We start from the raw sequence: 19057 nt of genomic DNA, 5'->3' as shown, positions 1-19057 counted from the left end.
TGGAAGGCATTCTGGAACATTTTGTGCATATGGTCCTCTGTAAATGTGCTGTTGTACTGATTAAAGCTGAAAGCATGAAACCTAGCTTTTCTGATGCAGTGTGGCAGGGGAAAAAGTGCTGAAACAATGGTTTCTAAAGGGAATACTTTTCCAAATAAAGACATTTTCAAAAAACCCACAAACAACAACAAAAAAATCACCCAAAAACAAAACTGACACAGATTGTGAGATATTTGTTTTCCACGATCCCCCAGTATCTAATTCTTCCCATAGATTGCATAGATGACAGTATGTTTAAAAAAAATAATCCTTTAAAGCAGATCCAGCACTTTAAAAATAAATTACTGTTTTCTTTTCATTCACTGTTGACATGATCCCACTGCTATAAGCATTTTTGTAATAGTGCAGAAATCTGCAGTGCATTGGAGTTGTGTGCATTAACCTAACTCTTCCACTGCTCCTCTGCAGCTCTATTTTTCTTACTGGTTCCTGGAAGTTCACAGCCTGCCCATAACTAACTTCTTCCTTATTTGGAAGGACAGTGGATTTTGATCTCATATCTTCCTTTTCCCAAGTAAACCAGAAAAATTTTCCAGTGAAATTCTGTGACTTTAAAGAAAACATCTTAAAATCTGGGGAGCTGATGATATTTAGGGCTTTCTCTTGGGCTTACCAAAGCAAGGAAAATTGGATTTTTTTTTTTTTTTTAAAGTAATACAATATGAATCTTCTTTGAATCTGTCATGACAACCACAGTATGGGGAAATGGGGAAGGATCACACAATACTGAGACTGTTTCTAGTAGTTTGTTTCTGATTCTGTTTCTAAAAGTGTGAGTGCTATCTGTAAGAATGAAAACAGAGCCATGCTCGGCAGTTGTTAATCCACATTGACTTGAGCATTTCCATCATGCAATGGACAGTGTAAGGTACTGAATACCACCCCTTTTCCCCTTGGCAACCTTGCACCTCTTCTTTGCACCCACCCTTGGAAAGTCTGTTCCTTCCTTGTTACTTACCTTTAAAAGGAATGTTGGAGTTGAAGCTTGTTTACACCCCACAGGAGTATCTTTGAACCTGCTGTCCATTTCTCTGGGCTGCAGCAGGGAAGAAGCTGGTATACAAAGGATTGCACTCAGCATGGAAGGGGACTAGCTGGAGGAAGTGCTCCCAGCAGTCAGCACACAGGAAAATATGCTTGGCTAACCTCAGGATGGTTAGAGGAGCATCAAGCAAGATAAGGAGGCAAACAAGGGAGGGGTACAAAAGCACAATCTAGGTGCCAAGAGAACTTTAGCCTGTGATAGGAAGGGTAGAGAGGGGGAAGCTAGGGAGTAGGCTGTGCAAATTGGTGAATCTTGCAGGTTTATTCACTTGAGGTAGGAATATTGATGTGACTTTATCAGTTGTAAGGTACTGATTATCCACTAGTGAAAAATCCAGTTCCCTGGCTTAAAGCTTGGTTGTGCCTTAGTGAGTCTGTAGAGAGTTAGGTACATGCCATTTATCAGAGATTAAAATGGAATTTCAGAGTTTAACCTGTCCAGCAGGCTTCTTTCTGTGCAAACTCCAACGCTCTCTCTTGAAAATGGAACTTGTGCATCAACAATTGTTGGTTTAGTTTGTTGGGATTTTTTTTTTTTAATTTAACATTTTAAAATTTCAAAGAAGTGTTTGAGAAACCTTTGTGGGAGAGAGCAGGTAAAAGCTAAATCAAAACAATTATATGAAAGAAACAGCCAAATTTGAAGGTCACAGGCTAAACCCTGAGTGCAGTTGGGCAATGAGGAAGGAAATCCAACTATTATTAGGATTCCACTTCAGCAGTGGGGTTGTTTGCAGTAGGGTGTGTGCTGGTTCCAATGTCTAGAATAAGCAGCTTGGTCTTTCCTAGTGATTCTTCTTTGTAGCAGGGAATATGTGCAATTTCCCTATCTGCTTTATGCTGTGACTGTGCTATGCAGAAACCTGCCTTTTTATAATTCAAATATGAAGGTGTAAAATGAAGCTACCAAACACATAATCTGGTTACTGGACAGGAGGAATGTTGCATATTGTTTGGCTTTTCATATTTCCCCCTTTACTCTTCCACCTTTTCTGATTATCCTGAATAGTTAAAAGTTGGCTGTGCTGAAAAGTCAGATAATTAAGAATTTTCTGAACTGCCTACAGGTAACTTCAAAGGCTTTGGTTTTTTTCCTTTGTCCCTAACTTAAACTGAACAGTGTAATTGAATTGTGATGCTATTCCTAAATGTTAAAAACACAATTCTGTTTTTAAAAGCTTTCAACTAAACTGGTTTAACCACAGAAAGTCAAGTGGAATGAAGGATTTCTTTCCTCTGCTGTCACTTGGACTTGATTTTTCTGTATTTTTTTTTTATTTAGCAGTCAAGAGGGTGACTTCTTTTGCTTTAAAGCTTAACTGCTCTTTGAAAGCGGGCAAAATAAGGATACAACAAAACCAGCAACTAAGGGTGAAGGTTACATCCTCTAAACCACACTGCTTACGTTAGATTCCACTTGCAGCATGACCATGAGGCAAGAACAACACTTGTGCTTAGCTTTTCAAAAGCTATGCTGTGCACACCCATCACTCATGCCACTGCTAAGATCTTTGCTGTGTGCATTCAAGAGTTAGCAAACAATGTCTGAGTATTATTCTGTGAGGGGGAAATCATGTGGATAAAATAGAGATTTCTTACATGCATGAAGATAGCTAATTTTCTTTTGTTAAGTTTCAAGTATGGTATTTAAAAGCAAGCCAGTAGCATTCCAAACATTCTGAACACTTCCCTAAATAAACTTTGAAGAATTCAGGTTGAAGACCTGTTTTCCAACAGCAGTGACACAGGACATAACTGTGCCAGGCATTTTGAGCAACTAGAGAGCTTCAGACTGTCCAGTCTCTGGTTGTCCAGGGCATGTCCTGAGCATATGACCTTCCAAAGAATGCTTTTCCCTGGGGACCTAGGAGTCCTTCTATGACAAAATAAGAAAAATAAGAAAACTAAGTCATAATCCTGTGAAAATTTACACGTGCTTACAAAGGGATCTTGGTTCAAGGGATATGAGTTGGCAGCTTCTGAAAGTCGGGAAGATAAATGGCAAAGGGCCCCAAAGAACTTATCTTAAAGAGAGCTCTTGCCATATACAAGTGTGTTATCTTTGGAAAGGGCTGCTGAGAGCAAGCAGGGAGTCTGGCCTGCATGGTTTCCGTGAGAGTTGATGTCTGCTTGAGGACTTCATGTAGAAGCAAACTACTGTTCCCTGTGCAGGCAAGGCTGGCCATGCAACAAGGGGGACTCTTGCTGAAGCATCACTGGGAAGCTTGCTTGATGCCAAGACTTGAAGAAGGAGCTGGAGATGTCCCTAAGCTGGGAGCAATGAGTACTTCTTCACTTGTTCATAGCATTCCCTAAGAGGGTGTGTGGCTATTGACTTTGTAGATAAAGAGGATGGCTTATTGTCTTATCCATATTTAGTAGGTGTTTTGAAAGGTTCACATTATAAAGAAAACAAAAAAACCTCCACTTTCATTGACTGATATACTTTTAACAAAGAAAAATCTCCTCCACTCCTTACTGTGTTTATGGGCACTGCTGGCTGTACTGAATATTATCTTTATAAACATCTTTGTTTAAACTTCATCCTTACATAACCCTTCAGCCTAGGCTGTGGCATGTGAAATGGGTCTGAAATATCCTTGCTCTTCATACTTGTGCCGCTGTCAGCTTCTGCCTTACTGTTCTTAGTATACATTAAAGAAACCAGCCTGTTCCTTAGTGCTTTATGTACACTTTGGTTCTCCCAAACCCCTGAATTGTTAAGCTGTGCCCCTGGGAGTATGTCTGACAATTGTGTGTGATCTACCCTGCACTCCAGCTAACTTCAGGCAGTGGAGGCCTGTGGAGTTGTTATGAAAGCTGCTTCCCCCTGAGCTGTAGGTATAAGGAGTTTGCTAAAACAACAGTTAATTTTCAGAGAATTGAATGTCTGTCTAAATAGCCTTAAAATCAGCTCTCCTCTGGGAAGAAGGGATAGTTTCTTATCTAGTCAGAGCCTCTCTCTTCTAATTTTGGCAGGGACCAGTCAAGCCTGGGAACAAGTTTTGTAACATGACTGAAGCCCAAAGGGAGGATCCTCACAAGCAGTACCTGTACCCCATCTCTCCTAACAGTCCTGAGGGGGTTGTCTATGTTGTCACCCACTGAATGGGCTGGCTACCCTTGTGTCTCCTTCAAATCCACACCAAACTAGATCAGCTTAGTGGGATGTTTCTGTAGGCACAGCAGCATCTATTTACAGCATTCCTGGAGTGGCAGTCCTGTGCCTGCAATAGACAGGATATTTGGTAACCTGGGATTTGAGTGACTTGGTAGCTAAAAAGAGGTCTGGAAACCACGTCTGATTTTAAAAGAAAGGAGAGAAACTGTGATGTGCTTTGGAGCAATCTGTTAGTGAATCAAGAATAAGCAATAAATGATTCCCTCTGAAGATATTCTTGTTTTAGGTATTTCTGACCTGTTTGCTGTTCAGAGACCCAAAATGGACTGCTGACTTCTGGGTACATTCTCTGGCAGAGGAAAATGCCTCTGGGGAAAGGTAGTACACTTCAGGTGGCTCAGCAGATTTTGTGATAATTGCATGCCCTCTTCCTACCTCTCCTGGCTGCTGCTATGTCACCTGACATGCATTGTTCCAAGGGCAGGAAGGGCCACCTTTAAAAAATACTGTGGCAATACTTTCAGAGGTTCTTATACTAATGAGGCTTCATTAAATTGGAATAGGGAGGACCGAGCTTTCTTGGTCTAATCAGAAGGGTGTTTGTTGAAGATGATGCACTGCTTTTTCAGAGCTGTAACTCTGTATAGAGCAGGGACTCTTGGAGGAGAGCAGCCATCTGTTGGCCTGGAGCATAGGCTGGCCTCTTCTGACTGAATATGAACTTAGGTGCTGTGCAGGAGGTCTGACTCAAGAAGATGGGGCAGATACACAGATTAACTGGCTTGGCTTTCTTCACATGGAGTGTTTTTTTCATTCCATGGTCTCATTATTGCTGAGGGTATTCTAGCAGGTAAGTGAAAGTATCCTTATTCCATTCTGCATGGTGGAAGTTTGCTGAACAAGTATTGCCTCCTTATTCATGGAATACATGAGAAATCTATAGGCTGTGCTGCAGGCATAGTGGGATAGATTCCCTCCTCTCCCTCCTACTCCAAATGAAGCAAGAAACAAAAGGGGTGGACACGGAGTTTATTGTAGCAGCAGCTCCAATACGCATGACTCTCTGTCATCTTGAAATGACATTTCAAGGCAGGGTGTATGCAGACAAAAAATTTTTCATTGAGAGAGATCCAAGAAGAAAGATCCAGGTTTTAAAGACAACCCTTTTGTGAAGTTTAAGCATAGTAGTGACATGGAACTAAGGGAAAAACCTTTTCACTGGATAGCCCTTTTGTGAAGTATAAGCATAGTAGTGACATGGAACTAAGGGAAAAACCTTTTCACTGGAATGGCTACCAGGTTTATTGACAAATCTACATATTCCCTCCCATAATGCATATACTGTTTTGCCTGAGTAATTGGAAATGTGAGTTGAGGCTGAGTTGTGTGTTTCTCTAGTCTGCTCTGATGTATTGCTTTAATCTTGGAAGTACTTAAGGATCTGAAGGTTCTGCCTTCCCCAGTAGTAGGAGTGATAACCCAGATGTCCTGTTTGTCCTCACAAGGTACAAAAGAGTACAGTACCTGCCTCTGCACTTCTCAGATCTCTTTGAGATTAACCAGCGGTTTTGAATTTCCTTGGGAAACTTAGCCACATAAAAAAATCTAATCTTCCTTCAGTCATTTAACTGAAGAAACTGTGGCTGAATGGGGTTTTCCTCAGAATTAAAAGTATTCCTGTTGTCAGGTGTAAAAACCATTAATTTTGGCAAATTTGTTTTCACCTGAGAGCTTCAGATGTGTAATGAATATCAGGATACAAGTATTGAGGTGTGTTTCCATGTGGGGGGTTTTTGGCTGTTTTTATTTTGTTGGTTGATTTGTTTTTCCAGGATGTTTTTTGGTTGGTTGATTGTTTGTTGGTGTGTTTACCATTAGAGGCCTTGCAGGTTAAAACTACAGTAGGTTGGTGCAATGTGTTCTGCTGGGTCTTTGTTAAAAGTAAGGGCTCAGCTTTGTGCTTTCTCTGTTTCCCAGCTGTGCTTTGTGTGTTTGTATACAAGGCTGTTTTTGCTATGACAGTGCCTCATAGGCTGTGGGTGAATTCCTCAGTCCTCAGGTATGAGCAGTGTCACATCCTGCAGTTTTAATTGCTGTGCTCTGTCCTGTCAGATCATTATACCTGAGGTTAGCAAGTTGTTTTACATTCCTCCTCACAAGCGTGTGTTTGCCTGCTGGCTGCCTGTCAGCATTGCTGTGCCTCTCCAGGTGGCTGAAGGAGCATTTGATTGATTTATCCTACAGTCTGCTGTGTCTCAGAGACCCTCTGAAAAGTGGTGGGAGTGGAGGAAGATTGGCTCTCTTGAAGAATTTTTGAAACAAATCCTCCAGATGCTATGTCCTCTGCGGCTGCCTTGAAAGGAAAAGCGAAAATTAATTTGTAAGCTAGGCAGTCTTCACATTTGAAACATCAGTGAGTGAAAAGTTATGGTCTCTCTCTAATACAGCTCCTTTTAGTCTTTCCTGTGTAGAAGATTGCTTTTTCTGCTCCTGTTACCTTGAGAACTGTGAATACTTAGTAAGATTCCTCAGTGCTAGAACATATGAAAGGTTTCTCTTTGTTTCTAACTTTCTCTTCTTCCTCTCCAGATGTTGTAGGTGTTTGACTCAATATTTTTTCATGCTTTGTCTGTTTTTTTTAGACCAAGGTGCTCCTGATCAACCAGATCTTTCAGAAATTTTTAAAAAAGAAACCTTGGTGCGTGAAAGATGTGCCATGGAATGGTAGCATCAAAGAGCAACACAGGATCATCTCTTGCCTTGACTGGCCATGGGTTATTTCGTCTGCTAGTTATCTTTGGTTCCTTTATCTTGGAAGCACAGTCCACCGGTAAGTGAAACCTTTTTATATGCTGCAGGGAGGGGGAACTATATCAGTTTGGAAGTGGCTGTATATTTTTAGGTGAAAACTGGTGATGGTTGATGTATTTGTACACATCTTTCAGTACTCACAGGAAAAATTCCATCACTACTTGTTGAGCAGAGCGGGAAGTGTCTGAACTGAATGAGTCTTGCATATTAGTAAATATTATTGCTTGTTCTTCATCCTATACTTTTGACTCTCATGGGTTTTTTTTCCCCTTCATTCTCATCCCTTTGCTGCAGCTGGGGACACTTGGGGCATCTCTAGATCACGGACCATGGTTTTGTTGAGTGAGATTCTCATGTCGGCAGTGCTATCTCTGTGCCTTGAAGCAACTGCTCATGTGAAGGGGTAGAAGCAGAGATTGTGTCCAGCTCTTTTGCATAGCTTATTAAACTGTTCAGTGGCTCCTTGTATGCTATCTTCTGATACCTTAACACTGCTACCTCTGCCCCTTTATTGGATCCTCTTTCAGCTCAAGTTTTCCTTCTCCCCTCATCTCTTGATGTTTCTCAGATGGATGAGTGTTGTGAATAGTGTAAAAAGCAGTGGAATGGGATGATATGAAAAATGTCACCAGAGATGGGAGATCTGCCTCTTAGAAATGAGTGGAGGAAGGAAATGTACTGGATACTCAGAAGGTAGTATGTGATGTGAAGTATGCGCTTGGTTACTCAGGATACCCTGAAATACGTCTTTTTTCAGACCAGCCATGATCTAATTTTTGTCTGTAGAGAGATGTCAGGTCATAGGAGGCAGGAGATGGAATGAGGAACTTTGTTTGCTTTTGCAAGAGCTTTGAAGGAGTTAATCCCAAAAAGACAGATTTGACTTGAGCAGCTGTTGTAACATAGAGCATTAGCTTGCCTGTGGAAAGAAAACCTCAGTTCTTGACATAACTCTAAAAAGCCCTATTTATTTGACAAATCATGGCACCTGAGAATGTCATGTGACCAACATTCCTCAGCATCAGTGTGGTACAGCAGAATAAACATTAGCTTCCAGATGTAGTCAAAGTTGAGGTGATCCTGTATGGAAAAGTCTGCTGGTGCTAAAAACTTCTGGAGGAGGAGTTGATTTCCTTTTACTATTCCTGGCTCTTTGAGTTGGAAGGGAGAGACTACTGAAATCAGCTATCTTAGACTTATACGTCTTCCTGACCTGATTTTGGCCTTGTAGATAATGAGGGGGTGGGGAAGACAGCCTTAAGAGCATGACAAATTGTCATGATTAGTTAGTGATAGTGGGAAAGGAACAAGATCTTTTTGGATCTGGGGTATCCATGGTTTTTTTCCAGCCTTGCTGTTGTTACTGATAGTGTCACTGCCTCATTTCAGATGTAGGCCTGTCAGATATGCCATCTGAACCCCCCATTAGGCACTACAGCACCTTCAGCTGAGGCTGCAATAAGTATGCAAATGCCTTGTGCTGCATGGACTGCTGGATGAGGAAAAGCTGCCACAATACTGGCAATCCTTTTTAATATAATTTTTGAGACATCCAATCACATGACAAAAGCACTAGCTAGGCATGCCAGAAGACCCAAGAATGATTCTGCATTGTGTTTCCTTTTCTGTGTTCTTTTTGCTTCAGGATCTGAAACCAGTTGTGGTGAACTAATCAAGGCAGATCATCAGCTAAACAGGATTATAGTGGCTAGGCAGGAACCATTTCCTGCCGGGGAAGTGAGAAAACAGAGGGGAGCCAGGATCATAGCAGAGGGCAAGACATGCAGGGGAAGAAATCCTGGGGAAGGACTTGCTGAGGAGCGCATCCATGTACAGTTTTTCTGAGACTGGGATGTAGCAACCCAAAAGGCAATTGCTGGGAGGGATGGGCGGTGCTCAGTGATGCGTCATGGGCCCAGGGAGCTGCACCTGCAGCGGCGTGCCAGCCATGAGTAACATTAATGAGCAAGTCAGCTGAGGAGCAGAGAGCCAGATGGAGAAACAAGGAGTACTGGCAAGGGGCTTGGAAAATCAGCTTTCCCTCATCTTGGTCCCCCAACCACCTTGCCATCCTTATTACTTTGCAGAGCAAAGTCATTCCGAGCAAGCAGAGCAAAATGATGTTAACATGAAGCAGGAGACTGTATTAAATCTCGTGGTGGTAATGCTTATCTTGAATGTGGAGCCAGTGTGACAAGCCCAAAATTGTTATAAAAGCTGAAGAATGTTCTCATAAAAAGACGAGCATGGAGACAATGCCTGGCTCAGCCCTGAGTAAGAAAGCAGAGCTTGTGATTCGTATGTATAAAACCATCTGAGGTATATTGTATTGCAATCATTTTGCTGCTTAGAAATTCTATTGCTTAAGTTCCAGGAAGCTTAGAGACATATTCATGATCTGGGCAGGAAGATGTTCTCTTTGCCATGTGGTTAATGCAGAGAGCAGACTCATTTTCAGTCAGCAAGCATCTGCTCTGTCCTCTGGTAATAAATCGGTTTTATTTATGCATGGATTTTTAAGAAAAATCCTCAGCACTTTGATTCAAGCAATCTATCCAAATATCCTCAAGTACCATGAGATGAATATAAGTTGCTTAGTCACTAAACATACTGCAGAATTTGGGGAAACTGTTCCCTTTTCATGGGAAGATATGCATAAATATGAAAATAACCACTGCACATATTTTAAGACAAAACAAATGCAGTGTTTGGTAATAGGCAAGCAGTGAAGCTGTGTCAGAAGAGGAGGATTTATGGAAACTTGAGTGCTGCTCAGGAATATTTTTTGAGCTTTATCACTGTTGCAGTGTTTTTCCTTGTCTGGCAAGTTCTCCAAGATTAGTTGTGGGAAAAAATGAAGGAATGAGCAAGCAAGGAGACTTGGAAAGCTCCTCAGTAATATTGAGGCTTAGTTCTTCATCTGTCTTTTCTGTTTCTTTGAGGGTTCAACTGGAATGTTGCTAAGAGCCAGGATGCTTAGTAGATTGAGATGGAGAGTTTTTAAAGCATTGGAGAAGAGCAGTAGCAACCTTTTTATATGCATTTCCACAGATAATGCTTCCCCATTTTTTCTTTGTTGCTGTGACTTTTGTAATTTTACCCCTTCTCCCTCCCATCTCTGTCCCTTAAGGCCTTGTATTTATATCTCATTCACAGCGGTCCTCCTGCCTGGCCAGGCTATTTTTGGAAGAATGACAGTGGATCAGATTAAGTTGTTCATTAAATTTTAACATGTAGTCTGTAAAATACTCTGAAAGCTTCCTATGATTTATGTTCCAAGTGTGTAATCTCTCTTGGATTCATGACTGGCTCTGTCAGAAACCTATCAAAACAGGCTGGGCCTTTCATTATTGATAATAGCATCACCTGATCCTGGGACGTGCAAGTAAATGTGTTGGTAAAAGTATTAAACATCCCGAATTAAGCAAATATCAATACCCGTAACAGAGAGTGTGTAAATATTAACCTTTTAAAATTAATAGTAAAGCAGGCTCGGTGAATCTAAGTCCATTTAGGTTTAGACACAGTCTGATTTTTGTTGAGTGCATGTGCAGAATGCTATAAAGTTAGCTCTTTAATTTTTAGGATTGCCATTAAAGTGATAAATTGAGCTTGAATAAACTGAAACGACTTCATTGCTGTGTGTTGTCTGTGACGCAAATGCAGCCAATCTGCTGCTTGCTGTTCTAAGGTCTTTTCAGTGCCAAGGTTATTCTGCACAGAAGCTCTTGGACACCGCTGCCATTTGTTTGCATTGCACAGAGCAGCTTGTTAGAGCGCACTCTGCTCATTGAGCAGATTCAGGCTTGTTCCTATTCTTTGGGAATCTCTGCGAAGCAGAGCTTTCCTTTGTCTCTGATTGTGCAGCTGGAAGGAAGGCGTTTATACAGCTAGGGATGAATTCAATGGCCCCGAAAACAAGGACACTGTAGCGCTGGATGGCCAGACAGAAATGTGGAAAGTGTCATGCTTGAACAGATGATCTTTATTCTAACCTATATGCTTCATGTAAGTGTGGGTTTGGAGAAATTAGTGTCAGCCCAAAGCAATGTGCCTTTCTTCGTGGAGAGAAGAGGGAACATTTTCAGGAGCAATTCCTCTTTTCAGTCCCTTTGTAGAGCTTAATAAGAACAGAGTGGTATGGAAGAGCGTGAGGTGAGGAGCTGCAGAATAATGGCCAGGCTGCAAAGATGGCTAGGAAGCAGATGCAGGTGGGCTCAGAATTAGAGTATTCATATAATGATAATAATATTCACACTGCTACACACACTGAACCAGGCAGTGTTACTTAAGTAAATGCCTTGAAGGGAGTAATAAGGATCTCAAGAAGCCACATAACTTTTTAAATTTTAACGAGTTCTAGTGGCTGAAGAATGAATTAAAGCTTTGTGATGTTTAGCCAACTGCTGGCTTAAGCCATGATAGCATAATAATAATCCTGAACTCTCCTTTTGTCTGTCCTAGGTTGGCTAAGCAAATCCAAAGGACCTGCATGTGAGTAAACTTACGTTCACTGCTGTACTATGAGAAATGAGTGCAATATTTTACTGGTTAATAGAAGTGTCTGTGAGCTAGGATTCCCATTATACTTTTTGTCATGTTGAGATTCATCTCTATGTCCCATTTTTGACCCTTGGATTTGGGAATGACAGCTGCCCTTAGTTTGAGAGATGGAGTTCAGCTTCCCATCTTTCACTGTGCTTGGAAGGGATCCTTGTGCCTTCTATAGCATTTAACTTCAAATGACTCAAGAAAACAACAAATCAGAATAAGTATTTCAGTAAATGCAGAGACATACTGCTTGTGAGAGTTTTGAGAGGCTGACAGAGTATTGAGAGGACAGGGGCGAAAGGCTGAGGTAAAAAAAATATTTCATTTCCTTTTATCAAGAAAAGTGAACGTCTCAGCATAATTCTTGATATGTTCCATTGGATACTCCTGCTTTTCATTTCATGTTCTCAGAAAAAGTCTAAGTCTTTCCAGTAGCCACATTATGGATGCATGCAATGTTATGGATGCATGCAACTTTGGAAGCAGTTGGGAAGCATATTTGATTTATCTCTTCTAAAAATATAAAATAAAATTTTCTGTATGTTTTTGTTAACCTTTGAAATAGGATTTGTTTAGTCTGAACCTTTCCCCTCCTCTGAAAAAAAAAACAAGAAACCAAACCAACAAACAAACAAACAAAGAAACCCTCACAAAAAAAAAAAAAAACCTCCAAAAAAACACCGGAACAAAATCCAAAGGGAATGGATTAATGAAGAAGACTTTAAAGGTGTGGGAAGGGAATTTTGCCACCTACCAAATTTTGATCTTCAGAAAGTGGGGGTTAAGAGAAGTGCTGATGGGATCTTCTGAATCCTCTTTTTTTATTCAATGCCTCAATATTACTCCTGGCAAGAGAGTGTATCACATACACATAAGGGGCTTTCAATTCTTGGTTGTGGTTGCTAGCAGGAAAATCAGCCATTTTAGGAAAAACCTCAAGAGTTTTCTGGTCCAATTCATCTTCTTGGGTTAGAATGTGAAAGATGGAAACTGGTACGTGTTTCATTGTCAAGGGAAGCAGGAGGGGTGCTAAGTGCCATTTGTTCTTCAGGAGAAACTAGTTGTGAACTATAGTCCGGGTTCTGAGTTATCACCATCCTGGTGTTCCTTGAGGACTGCCTCCTGCTAGGCTGAAGATACAGATTTCTCTGTCTCCTCCTATTTTCACTCAGTCCTTTCCTTTTTATTTGCTAGAGGCAATCATTTAGGAAGAGTTTGCTTTTTTCCCTAGTATTACAGGGAAACTCCTGACAGTGGGATAGAAGAAAGTTTGCTTGTTTATCACCTCGTCCCAGTTCCTTTCCTGCTTTCTGTCCCTTTTGAATCCTGCACTGGTTCCCAGAGCAGCTGAGGCACTGTTTTTTTAGAATATATGGAATGTTTTTCATCTGTGCAACCCGTGTCTGCCATTGCTTCTCCAGCCCTTACATTTAACTGAAGTGCCACGAGTAGTTACCACTTCCTGTTCATGCTGCCAGCTGATAGTGATTCTGCAGTGGGGATGGCAGAGCAAGAAGTACATTTGCTGTGGAACTGTGGCAAACTTCAGCCTGGACTGTTACTGCAAATACTGCTGGAATAGCTGCTGTGTGGTGTGTAAAGCTGTGGGTATGACCTCAGCATGCTGACATGGGTGACAAGGAAGAAACAAGGGGTAGGGCAAGGTAGGAAACTGTAGATTGTTGAGTCTTCAGCTTTTGGGGTCGAATCTGTCAAGGCTCTGCTAAACCTGGGAATCTGTCTAGATGAGGGCTGCTGAAACACTGCTGGTAACAATCTGCCCATAGTCCAGAGTGAAGATGGTACTAAAGGCACTTGAACAGCAAGCTCAGAAATGTTTGTACCTTTGTGAAAGTAATTGGAAGAGGATTATGGCATTGTCACAAGAGGTTGTATACCTGCTTATCTGTGTGTGCTGGTCTGTATATAAAATCACATTTTCCTTTTGATGAACTGGAACCTCTGGGGAGCATTCATCTTCCCCTGCAAACAGGAATTCCTGAGGCTCTGCTTCTGCAAAGTGTTGCATTGGAGTTTGAGGTCTGCTTTCAGATGTTGTTAAAGGGATTTGAAGTAATTCCTCAGGTGTGGGGCTGTATAGATGAGTTACAGGATGTGCTAGGTGGATTGGGCTGTAGTGGGCTTGTTGCTAAACTGTTGAAGAAAAAAAAGAGTTTTTGGCCCAGCCTAGTACAGTGATCCTTTTGTTATGGAATTTTATATGGAGGGGAACTTCTGGATTTCTTGTACTGAGAAGAGTGCCTAATCTCAAGAGGTGGTTGGGATGCTCCCTCATTGCTTGTGTACTTTGGCAGGGCTGGTGCTGGATGGAGATGTCTCCTGTGTTTCTTTATAGGTCCAATGCTGTGAATGCAAAAATAAGTATGTTTATCCACCTGGCCTAGTAAGAAGCATTTCAGTGGGAGCACAAGCCAAAGAATTGAACAGTAGGGTAACAAAAGAGCATCTTGAAATCTTGTGGGCTCAGCATTTTAGGTCTAGCCAGTCATCTTAATTCAATTGGGAAAAGTATTTCTTGTTTGAAAGCAAAAAAATACCATTGCTGCTGCTTTTGAAATACATCTTTTACTTCATCAGTAAAGGGAAAAATATGTCTTACTTGAAAATGCTGCCTTTCTGTAGAGTGAGATAAGCACCTCTGGTGGATGTTGCTTGAGTTTTCAGCCCATAGACAGGGACAAAACATGCTTTGTAAGCTTTGACACATGCAATAATTAGAAAGTCGAATGCTGCTGCTGCATTTCTGGCTAGAAAGACCATTTTTTATGTCCTGAGAACAAGACCAACATGGTGTGTAAAGAATTGTGTCAGACATATTCTTAGACACTGATAAAACTGTCCAGAAAGAGAAGAAAACTTTTTTGTGCTCTTACCAATGTTGTAAGGCAAATGGGGATTTGTAGGAAGGTGGTAAAAGAGATTGCATGTGAATGAGGATCAGTAGAGAATAAAATTATAGGAAGGATAGGAGGGGGACAGGAGTGCAGCAAAACAGAAGAGTGACTGTTTCCAGAAGTGGAGTTGTGACAAAGATCCTAGTGATTTATAAAGCAAATTAGTGGCTTGATAGTAGTGCAAATCTTAAAAGAAGGTAGTGTTTAATTTATGCAAGTGGACTAGAACAGTTGAGAATAGTATGGTCTTGGGAGGGAGAACTCTAGTAGAAAAATATGTGTTTATTTTTTAAGGGTTAGGTAAGAGTGTCTCAATGCAGGAGGATGCCTCTACAGCATCAGGGTTTTTTGAAGCTTTTCTGTAGGCAGCAAGACTGACTTGTGAGACACTGATGGAGAGTTCAAGAATTTAAAGCATACAAAGTGGATGTGCCCTCCAGGGACTGAAGTACAGAAATCAGTGGCAGAAGCAGATCAGGGTGAAGAGACCAGTTAGTGGAGCACTGGGTGTGCCTGTCTATAAGTGCTTTAACATCATGGATGGTGAGAAGTTGTGAAAGACCATATAGCAGTTTTCTGTGAAAGATGATGTAGGGAGGAATTTCAAGTGGAAGTTGGTGCCATGTTTAGAGTGGTATCTGACTTTCTCAAAGTTCTGCTTTTCTTAGTTTGTGTTCACTTGAATAGTTAAAAGCTGCTTTGCTCTTTCCCCTATCCTGCATTTGTTTGGCTGCTTCACCCCTGTAGAGGAACCCTTTTTGTGAGAAGATAAAACTATTAAAGCTGCCTAACTCTAGATCCTTGTCAACACTCCTTGCTGCTGATGATGATCCCTTCCAGGTGGTGTCTGTATGTCACTGTAAGCGTGGAATGAAATTATGTCAGAGTGGGTAAGTAACTTCTAGAGCTGCCTTTATTTTGGACCACCAGCATGCTGGAGATTTAACCTCCAGGAGACTTAGCTGATGCTGCAGAGACCTTTAGGAATGTGCTTCTGGTGTGTCATAAAAAACTCACAGCTGTTGATATATCTCTGTCATGGGAGGAGAGAAATGTGTATTTCTAACAGTTTCCTTCTGCCCATTCCTCTTGTAACTTCAGAGCAGCTGTCTTTGAAACTCAGAGCCCTGGGTATGCCCTGCTCTGTAACCAGTCTCCAGTAGTTCAAGTTTTGGGCCTACTGGTGTGCATTTTGAAAAGGAGCTGTATTGTACAAGTTGTGCTGAGCCATGCTTTGTGCTGCAGCACATCTTCTCTTTTGGATAGGCTAAGTGTATTAAAGTATCTGTAATGCTCTTTATTATCCTAAAGCTAGTACTTCCCTTCTGTCCCTGGTTTTGCTTTCCTGAGCAAAAGTAACACTTTAAAGCACCTGGAGGACCACTTTCAGGTTTCATTGTAAAGACTTTCTTTGGTGTAAATTACTTAGGTTGTGAGATACTAAGAAAAGGTAAAAGGTTTATCATTTGCCTGTTTGGGTTCAGCTGTCACTTTTCTCTCAAATGAGGAAATTACTAATTTTTCACATTTAAGCTGAGAAATTTGAATGTCATCACAAGCTGCAATGACTATGCCTTTAAGAGCAAGTCTTAGTGAAACCCATGAAGGTGGCAAGTTTGCTTTTTTACACTTTATTTTTTTAGTCCTCCAGTTCTTTGCCTTTCCCAGCAAACTAGTCTTGCTGCAAATGTTAATGCCATTAGCACAAAGCAGGGTTGACCTTTGAGCCTTCTCGCTTTGAATCTCTTTATTTGCATTTACTTCTCAAATATTTAAGTGTTATCTTCGAGTTGACAGTTCGTGCTTTGATCGTGGCTGTTTCCTCCATGGCATTTAGTAAGCTGGACTCCACTTTTGGAACAGTAGGGGGGAGATGTACAGTGCTGGGAGAGCTGAGCTCTCTGTTGGTAAAGGACGCTCGTAAATTTTAGTCACTGCAGCGCTAGTGAAACACATAGAGGCAGATCACAAGACTGACAGGGCAGGCCCTGTTGATGCACTTGTGCTGTGGGGAGAGGAGGTGTGTGCAGTGGTGGCCTGATCGCTGTCTGCTGGCACCAGGCCATGCCTCTGCTGGGCAAACACACAGGAAGTGCAGTGTGGGGGCTGTGCTGGAAGAGGGTAGCTCCTGTGGGAAGTTCTGCCTCCCTGCCTCCTCTTAACACCCTGGAGAACTGACTGCCTCTTGGCACATGCCTTCAGCTGTGGAAACTGCTCAGGGCTAGAGCACCTTTTCAGAAAACTGGATTTTTTTTTGTTTTTGTTGGGTTTTTTTGGGTTTGTTTGGTTGGTTTTTTGTTGTATATTTTTTTTCTGTCAGTATTGCCTTGGTCATGTCTGGTCCCACTTTAACTAGGTCTTTCCAGTCATGAGCTGATCTTTTGTATGAATTGAGTCCTTGGGCAGGCAGTGGTATGACTGCATGGGGGAAAAGGCACATTGCAGCCTGTCATCTGGGACAGAGGTAGGGCTGCTTTTAGCATCCTTGATTCCTGCTTTTAGTAAAACAAAGAGGGATTGGTGCAAGCTGCTAACTAGGAGTGTTGTGAAGAGATTCATTCTCTGACTACAGCCAAGGTGAGCAAATTCATAGCTATTTTACTGCATACGTCTGGCCAGTCGTCTGAGGCAGGTCAGAAGTATTTCATGCTTGGCTGCATTGGCTGCCATGGAGGGATTTGAGAGGATGAAAATTAATGTCTGTTCTACATCCTCTGACAGCAGGAAAGCATCTTATCATTAGGTCTGTTTCCATCCGCTCAACTCTTGACTTAATTAGTTGCTTCAGATGAAGGAAATTTTTCTCCTGACTTTTGTTAGTAGCACCAAGGGAGGATGCTTACAGAATCTGAGCTTTTGTGGTTTTATTTCTAAAAAGCTGCCACTGAATCCAGAGTTTCAAATCTGCTTGCCAGCATGCGCTGTGCACAAATGAAACCAAACACATCTCTCTTTCCAGAGGGGTCTGTCACCTTTCTTCTTTCTGCGGCAGTAGAGGTTGGCCTCATTAAATGCAGATACTTCTCTATAGGTAAGACTTAAAACACCTAAGCAGGAGTGGGATGAGGTGCTCTTACGTATTATTTTGTAGACTCATAGGATATGCTGAGTTGGAAGAGATTCATCAGGAACCTTAAGTCCAACTCCTGGCCCTGCACAGAACACCCCAAGAGTCACACGTGGGCCTGAGAACATTGTCCAAATGCTTCTTGAACTCTCTCAGGCTTAGTACTGTGACCACTTCACTGAGGAGCCTGTTCCAGTGCCCAAACACCCTCTTGAAAAAATTTTTCCTGATATCCAGCCTAAACCTCCCCTGACACAACAACTTCATGTCATTTTCTCAAGTTCTGTCACTGGTCACAAGAGTGAAAAGATTGGTGCCTGCACCTCCATTTCCCCTCATGAGGATGCTAAAGACCACAATGAGATCTCCCCTCAGTCTCCTGCAGGCTGAACAGACCAAGTGACCTCAGCTGCTCCTCACGGAGCTTTCCCTCCAGACCCTTCATCATCCTCATGGCCCTTCTTTGGACACGCTCTAATAGCTTTTTTATATTGTGGTGCCCAAAACTGCATGCAGGACTGGAGGTGAGGCCACAGCAGTGCAGAACAGAGCAGGACAATCTCCTGCTTTGACTGTGGGGTGAGGGTAGCTTCACCCACTGTCATTGGTGAAGTGGGAATTGCTGTAAATGCAGCAGTGTTTGTGAATGGCGAATGTTTCAGTCTGTAGTTTGCTTTTCCAGTTTACCTGTATTCCACTTGATGTTAAACTTAGCTTGATTTACTTCTCAGGCATTGTGGTGATGATCTCTTTTTCCATACAGTGTGAGATGGTAGGAAATGGTAAGTTACAGGAAACATTTTTTGCAGTAAATCCTGTAGTATTTACTACAGAATAATCACTGGAAGTTGGTTTTCTATGACTGGTATCAGAGGTAATAAAAACTGAATTGAAAACAAAACTAGAAAGCCCTCTGGTAACCATCTGTCAGTTGTTAAATATCATGTGATGGCAAGATGAAACTTATGGTGCCTGGTGTGGTCTCCAATCTCATCACAGCAAATAACTTCCCTAGCAAAAGCAACTGGAACTGACTGTTCCCTGTCCCTTTGGAGTAGCTTTCTCCATGGGAGGGATTTCTTCCCAAGGCTGAGCTGGTTCCCCGGGTGGAAGGATAGATTTATGCTGATTAGTTTCTTTGAGCCCTGCTCTCTTACACTGGTATGCGCTGTGCCCAGTTTAATGACCAGCTGTAATGATTTTTACTGTTGTGCAGTTGTTTAGCAGTAGTAAGAGAGCAGTCGGGGACCTTTTGCTTTGTCTTGTTTCAAGTCTTCCCCGAGCCCATCTTTGTGCTGGCATCAGAGAGCACATGGCTGCTGCGCCCCCGGCCCGCACACATCAATTCATCAGCTTGATCTTTGCACCCCTGCTCCTCGGGAGGGTCGGATGGCAGCTGCAGCTCCTGTCAAGCATGATGCCGGGCAGGGAGCTTTGGGGAGGAGAGTTACAAAAGGCTCAGTTTAAATCATCTGTGTAAGGGTGCAG

At 42.0% G+C, this 19057-nt stretch overlaps 1 protein-coding gene across 8 annotated transcripts in view; it reads left to right on the top strand.

Moving 5' to 3' along the window:
• The window catches only part of SUSD6 (sushi domain containing 6), an 80652-nt gene that overhangs the window by 25501 nt on the left and 36094 nt on the right, over window positions 1-19057 (top strand). For 7 of the 8 annotated variants that reach the window (XM_059849678.1, XM_059849683.1, XM_059849682.1 and 4 more), the window contains 2 exons: window positions 6868-7055; window positions 11501-11530. In XM_059849678.1, the coding sequence (XP_059705661.1) occupies window positions 6935-7055; window positions 11501-11530 (151 nt within the window). In that variant the 5' untranslated portion in view covers window positions 6868-6934. The remainder of the gene's footprint in view (window positions 1-6867; window positions 7056-11500; window positions 11531-19057) is intronic. The other variant, XM_059849684.1, reaches the window with a different exon arrangement.

Source organism: Haemorhous mexicanus, chromosome 6 (assembly GCF_027477595.1).
Source record: "Haemorhous mexicanus isolate bHaeMex1 chromosome 6, bHaeMex1.pri, whole genome shotgun sequence".
NCBI lineage: Eukaryota > Metazoa > Chordata > Aves > Passeriformes > Fringillidae > Haemorhous > Haemorhous mexicanus.
Note: the sequence above shows the minus strand (reverse complement) of the source record. Positions and strands in the feature narration are given on the sequence as shown.